Here is a 7,245-nt window from a genome sequence, read left to right on the forward strand (position 1 = left end):
GCAGGAATGTTTCTTGGCTGCCCTTGAGTTGAATGATGATCCTGGAGGCTTGGAAAAGCCACAAAGCTCAATGCTCTCTGTCTCCCTGTGTCTCTCTTGTCTTCCCTTCTTAGTAGGGGTAACAGATGGCTGAGGCTTTCACCAACAGTCCCGAACACATTGTCACTCCCAACTGAAAGTGAAATATTCAGTGGCATTTAAATTAAATAGACTCTAATGCTTCAGTAATATTAATTACGGTTTCATTCATCCCTGGCCTAATAAATCAACACATAAAGATAGGATGATCCCGGGGCTGGCAGCAAAGCAGGGCTATTCTGCCCTTTGTAAGGTTATGCACACAAAGCCCCCATTCTTACAGGGACATGATGGCCCCTCCAAACATCTGTGCTCAGCACCACTTGAGGAGAAGCCAAAGTGGTAACATTTAAACTTTTCTTGTCCAATTTGTCCACGCAACGGGGCTCAATTCAACGAGAACTTTCAGGGAAAATTAAGGAAAAAAAAAAAAAAAACAACAGCGTGTTAAGCGGGCGAAAAGTTTTCCTGGGTTGCGCTGGGGGGCAAGCAGATTTATTCCGGCAGCCCTGCCTGCGGTGCGGGGCAGCCCGGCCCTTCTGGCGCTGCATTTGTTACCCCAAACTCAACCTTGAAAGGCTGGGCCGAGGGGCGGGGAAGCTCGATGTGCGGGAGGGAAAACCTCAGTGAAATTTCAGTACTTGGGGAGGCCCCCGGGCAACAATTTTTCACACAATTTTTTTTTTTTTTTGAATTTGGATATCACAGGGGAAATAGACTCTGTACTTCACCAACAACAGTTTTTTTTTTTTCCCTCACCACCATACATATGTAAAAGGAGGCTAATAAAACGGTTGAATAAAAGATCGCTGCTAGTAAATCTTCAGGAGACAAAACCCTCCACTTGTGATGCTTCAAAGCGGCCCAGAGCTACCAGTTTACCCCAAAAGTCCCAATTCAGCGCTGCTGATTGGAAAATAAAAAGCTCTCTGCATAAAAACTTCACTCCAATTGTTATGCAGTGAATGCAGCGTTTACTTGCAGCAGCTTTACTTGACCAAGGGACTCCCGAGTAGGGCAGCGAAAAGCCTGTTGCCTGTGCAGCTTAGCTCTTTTGGAAGGCTCTGGCTAGAGCAGGTTTGTGAGGAACAACAGCAAAAAAACGATGATGAGAAATCAGTGCCCTATCGTGTAAGTGTGCTGTGGAAAGCTGGACCTGTTCTAAAACAAAATGGTGTGGAAAAATAAGGGAGGGATGTTGCCTCTCTGGGCTTTGCTGTCACCCGGCTAGTGTGCGGAGTGGCACTGGCCCCAGCCAGCTTTCTCCCAGCTCTGCCATTTGGATTAGCCTTGCTTCAGTTTCTTCACCTCCAAAAAGGGCATTAAGTCACTTACACAGCACTTTGGAGGCCTGAGTGAAGGACAGTGTCCGAAGATACCTTTTATTGACGCTAATGATGAACACCAGAGCAGTGCCCAGAGGGTCTGGGCTGGCTGCTTGTGTGGGGTGAGCAGGGAGAGCCCAGCCAGGAGCCTGCGCTCACCTGTGAGCATCCTCCCTGCGCAGGGAGCTGTGGAGGGCACGCGAGGGACAGGCAGGGCCTTGGCGAGCAGCCGGAGCCCCCACAAGTGGGAAGAGCTGGCAAGGGGCTGTGCCGCGGGCAGCAGAGGCTGGGGAAGCCTGTCAGGGAGCAGCAGCTGCTGCTTCCCCTGGGGCATGGCTCGTCCTCTCCCGGCTGCCCCCACCAGCCGGCCTCCCCAGGCGAGAGCCGAATTCGCCCGCGCCTCAAGCTGGCCCCGGGAGCCGGGCTGGCAGGGAGCTGCTGGCGGCCCCTTAACAAGCTCCAGCTGGTCCGGGTGCTCTGCAGCAGCTGAAGGAGGAGGGCTGGCTCCTCCTGGGCTTGCCCTAGTTCCCATCCGCTGGCCGGGCCGGGCAGCCTGCACGCCCGTTAGCCAGCAGGAGCACATGTTGCTCCCGGACCCAGGGTCCCGATTCACGATCACGGGGTGAAAACTGGGGCAGGAGCTGCCCGAGGCACTCTGGGTGCTCCTTCCCTTGCTTCACGGAGATCTCAAATGATTCTCTCTCGGCTCCTGGTTTGGAAAAATATTTCAAGCATCCGGACTCAAAACTCAGTGCACATCCATGCAGCCCTGCTGTCCCAGTGCGAGGCTCCTGCAGGTGTCTGTCTTCGAAGGGAGGCCACTCGCACGGACCGGGTAGCTGCTCCAGCAACCCGTGGAGGGATGCGCTCTATAGGTCATGTATAAACACGTAACAAAATTGCTAAAACCACAACTCCCTCACCTAGGCTACGTTTAATTCTAAAACACATCTCCACGGCTTGGCCTATGGACAAGGAATTACTCTGTGAGACTGGCCTAGAAGGTACCTGCTCTGCTTTGTATTTACAAACCACAGAAAACATTCAGATGAATAATGATGCTGAGTTCTGGACAGAAGTTACTAAAACCCCCTGGTTTTCATCAAGCAAGCTTTGTTCACTGCTCACAGAAAAGAAGGAAACCACAAAACTCTCCATCCCTTCCCTAAGCAGAGGCCAGCAGATGCTTTTCAGTAATACCGAAAGCGTATACAGGAGTCTGCATTTTGGGGTCATTAGCAATTGGTAATGATTCCCAAAAGCACAACATGTCACGTGCAGTCATTACCGTCTCCGTCCTTGGACATAAACCTTATGCAGCCTGGTACGGGCTAGCAGAAGAATAAGTTGAAACAGTTTTAATATGGCAGAGATTAGCAGGGAACATGTCACCGGGTTTATCTCAAGATGTAATTTGCCAACACTTTTTTTCTTGCCTGCTCAAATCATTCCCTGGTAGTTATTTTTAGTAATGACATATATGTTTCCTAGTAAGGCACTTTGCATTTAATAGTAATAAGAAATAACATTATCTACTTTTTATGATTGAAGATTAAGGAGTCTATTCTAATAGCTTCAGTTGTCAACACAAGGTCCTCTGGTACTACATTTCTTAGCCTCCCTGTTGTAAAAGAACATGTCTGTGTAGATATTATTAATTTATCATTGCACAAAACAAAGTTTATGAACACTTAATAATTAATGTACTGTGAATTTAATAATAAAAAATTAAGACTCTACCTTACATCATTTTTTTAACTATCTGATTTTTATTCTTCTCATTAGCTCTTTATGGGGCTATTCTGAACCACGGCTTGGGTTTAAAAGCATTTAGTTGTGTATATTGAAATGTAAATACTTCACCTCCAGCCCAGTTGAAGACAGGGACAACACCATGATGGAATTAACCTCTATGATATTTCTACCATACGTGGGGCATCGGGATATAAATATAAACCTGTAATGAAACCAGAGGAGCCTCCTGAGCTGCACAAGCTGAAGACCTGGGCCCTCTCACCTTGTAAAGACAACAGACAGACACGCTTTCTTTTCTTTCAAAAATCTTTGGTGCTTTTTGCATTTATACTTTGCCTGGCGAGTGGATAAGCACCGGTTACTGCTTCTCTAAGGGCCTATACTACTTCTGTCTGTCTGAGCAGCTTCTTGCATAAGTGTGATTAAAAAAAAAAAAAAAAAAAAAAAAGGAGTTCTCTACTTCAAAAATTAACATATCTTATTTGTTATTCTTGCTTTAGCTTCCTCAGCACAACCTGACAGATCTTGTCGTTATCTGCTATCCCGCTCTGGATGCTCAGAATAAATAACACAGGTCGGGGACTTCAATGCAGGAAAGTGCCTTTGGGGCCCAGTGGCGCTACCTGGCTCAGCCCCAGCTGAGGATCTGGCTCTGTTATGTCTCAACACACATACGCTTATGGTATATGATTTTGTTCCTACAGTATGATTCATTCTAGATTTCAAGTACAGAACATGATTCATACTAATTTCTTTCTTTACATTTGTATTATCTAGCCTAGCTGTTGAGGGTTTAGTCAGCAGAATAATTAATGTTGGGTTGATAATCTGAATCCCAACAGCTCATCCCAGACAATGTTTCTTGACAGCAAATCCTGCACCACAGAGATTAAGGGACAAATCTGCAAATGTCAGAAGGCGAGGGCTGCATGCAGAAATGCAGGTACCTTCACCAGCTCTCTGCTCTGCCCTGCACCGCTGCATAGCATCCATAAAATCAGCATTGCACCAGCAGCGCGACACGGCCATGATCCAACGTGATTTACGCAGTGGTCATGTATTTAGGAGTGCAGATCACCAGGAATGCACTTAACTGGACACCTGCACGTCGCAATCGGGTGTGCAATTACCTGACTTGCACACCCAACACGTGTGTGCCTCTTGGGATTTGCATGTCCCACCATGCAGAGTAACAGAGCTTGAAGGTGGTTGGAACAAAAATAGAGAAGAAGACTTCATTTTGTTAAAAATCTGCCACTGATTTCAATTCTTCCTAAATGAGACAGGAGGCAAAAGTTCTCCAACAAAAGCTAAGCAATGACAATCAGAAGGAAGATGTGTTTTCCATTGAGAACCGAATTTGATACACTGGACAGCGAATGATGGCAGGTGAAGTTTGCTTCCTCTCTGCTTGGGCTGCCTTTGCTGCCAGGACAGCAACCCCTGGGCTGCAGGTGTAGAGGGCTGACACCCCCTTCCTATGGGGAGGAGGAGGAGGAAGAGACCTTCATGAGGTTGACCTTACAGGAACCCCTGGCTTGCTATCTGCCCTGTTTTCTTTGTGTGTGTTTGTCTAGAAAATGGCCAAAAATGAGCAAGTGAATGCAACAGTTCCTGAGATGTTTTTGTCTGAGGGTGGCTGTAGGCCATTGGTGTAGTCCCTGCAGATGTTTCCCTCAAGAGGAAACCAAGCCTGTATATGCCTGCCCGCCACTCCTGCTGGCCCCAGAGGTGCCTCACTGCCCTGGGATCGAAACAGAAGCACAGCACTGATCAGAGGAAGATGATTTCAGGGAATAAACCTGCTTGTTACAGGTGGCTTTCAGTGCAACACCTAGGTGCAAGATGCCACCAAATACAACCCTTTAAGACAGTAAGCAGCCTCCCCAAAATGGTAGCTGGGCTTTCTTTTAAACCTCACTGAAATATATGAGAGTACCAGCTTTTTTCTCACACTCCTGCAGTTCTCGGAGGCTATTTCTGTTGCAGTAAATGACCGTGCTGCTTGGAACAGAGTGACATCTGGCTGGTGACATGCTTCAGACCATGGTTTATCAGCCACCCTGGCTGGCTCTGAGTGTGACTGTCTCTCAGACCCAGGCTTGGTGCTTTACTGCTTCATAGCCCTCTGCAGACAAGTTAGTATCTAATCCCCCTCCCAGGCAAAAAACATTATACCACAGATACAGGAGAACACACAAAACCTTCATGCAGTCACTGAGGACTGAACGTCAAGCGACCTAAGCAGGTGACTGGTCCTCAAAGCCATTGTGATTTAAGTGCTGCCATATGAAATTTTGGAATATATGTGTGTAACTGCTTCCTGCAAGTGTCTTTCTGAAATCAAGCCGAATCCTTTAATTGCAAGGCTTGTGAAAGCTGCTTTGTAATTTGCGGAGGGTTTGTGTAATGCATGTACATATTTAGTGAGAGGTAATGAACCCTCCTTCACCTCCCATCCAATGAAGCATTAGCACCACCAGTTGGTCACCAAGCCTGAATAACACCCAGTCCCAACTGCAACAACAATGCAAGAGCTTTGTGCGAGCTCTCAAGAGCAATGTGTTGTGTCATCCCCATGTATTGTTTCGTTGACCTGAAGTTGAGGCAAGTCATGTTAAAACTGCGTCGGTGCATTTTTTCCCTGGGTTTGTTGATTGTACCTGATCTGTCCCAGCTTGAAATTTAAACCACGCCAATCAGAAAACTGAAATGAGGAGCTCAGCGAAATTCCAGATTTCTCAGCACAATCACATTTTTCACTTCACTGGTGAAAGATTGAAAAAGATCCAGAGAAAACACTATTAGTGCTTTGGATTTCTGGAGCATCCTCCTTCAAAGCTGTACTAATTGGCAGAGCAAAGTGAGTCAGACGTGGGTGCTGATTTTTGGTTCTCCGGTCAGAAAAGGGGCTTGCAAAGCTGCTTCTGCATGGCACATGGCAAGACTGCTATGGGCATGCATTAAAGTCTTGGTTGATATATGCATATGCAGTGATGCTCATACCTTCTACGTAACCTTGCATGCCTGGGTACTCAGAGGGTCTACCTGCCCATCCCTGCTATTCCCATCTGCATAAATGGGAAATGCTTTCCTTTTTCCTGGTTCTCTGTCTCTGCTTCTCTCTTCCTCTGTGTTTGTTCATGGAGAGGCACGGAGGCATTTTACAGCACTTTCAGAGATTTAAAGTTTCATTCTTATTTGTGCTAAGGCTCCTGGCACTGCCCTGGGATTTAGCATGAACTACCTTTGCAGCTGCTTTATGTTTTTTTTTTCTAAGGTAAAAGGGAATCAGAACCACTGTGTCTGCAGTGTTTCATCCACCACTTCATTGGGTTATCTGGGCTGGCTGAGGTGGAGAAAGGGTTGCAACCAAGCCACACTGCAAGGTATAATTCCTCCTACTAACTAAAACAGTTTGTCAGTTAAGAGCACACAAAGGAGACAAACTATATAATGTGCCCCCTTACAGAAGCATGTTAACCTCACAAGCAATAAGGCAATTATAGACCCCCAAATGCTAATATCTGTCCCATGGCTCCAGTTTGTTCAGGACATGTTAGTGCTTTCCTGCATCTCAGCTGGCTCCTCTCAGATCACGCCCTTGCTGGCCTCCCTGCTTGGGACGGCACCTGACGGTGGCAGCTGAGGCTGTTCAGGCTGATTCCCTATGGCAGGATTGTCATTCTGGGAACCAGCACATCCAACAAAATGTAATTAATGCCTTACTTGTTTTGAGTTTGTTAATATTTTTTAACTCATCTCATTTATAGGTGGGTGAAAGACTTTCGGTGGTGCCTGTGGCCTCCCCAGGCCGCCCCCTGTACAGACTCAGAGCAGGAGGCAGACCTTGCTGGCCCAGGACTTCACTGGCACTCCTGAAGCCTGAGGGACAAAGACCTTGGTAGACAAGGCAGATGAGAAAAGGAAAAAAGGACAAATAACTTGCTTTCCCATCGGAGTTCTGATATATTTTGTGGCACACTTGCTGCTTGCTTTATGAAGTACTCTCTATGCTTTATGAAATGCTCTCCATGCTTATGCTTGACACACTTGTACAAATAAACGTAATACAAAATATCTTTTG

General features: G+C 46.7%; 1 protein-coding gene across 4 annotated transcripts in view; it reads left to right on the forward strand.

The window, feature by feature from the left end:
• The window catches only part of ELP4 (elongator acetyltransferase complex subunit 4), a 196,887-nt gene extending 189,693 nt beyond the window's left edge, over positions 1–7,194 (forward strand). Inside the window, exons 10-11 of one of the 4 annotated variants that reach the window (XM_072039212.1) lie at positions 6,439–6,547; positions 6,932–7,055. In XM_072039212.1, the coding sequence (XP_071895313.1) occupies positions 6,439–6,547; positions 6,932–6,939 (117 nt within the window). In that variant the 3' untranslated portion in view covers positions 6,940–7,055. Of the gene's footprint in view, positions 1–3,658; positions 3,907–6,438; positions 6,586–6,931 lie in introns of those variants that run through there. The other 3 variants (XM_072039210.1, XM_072039211.1, XM_072039213.1) reach the window with 3 other exon arrangements.
• Positions 7,195–7,245: the final 51 nt, after the last annotated feature.

The sequence above is a fragment of the Anas platyrhynchos genome, chromosome 5 (assembly GCF_047663525.1).
Source record: "Anas platyrhynchos isolate ZD024472 breed Pekin duck chromosome 5, IASCAAS_PekinDuck_T2T, whole genome shotgun sequence".
Taxonomy (NCBI): Eukaryota; Metazoa; Chordata; class Aves; order Anseriformes; family Anatidae; genus Anas; species Anas platyrhynchos.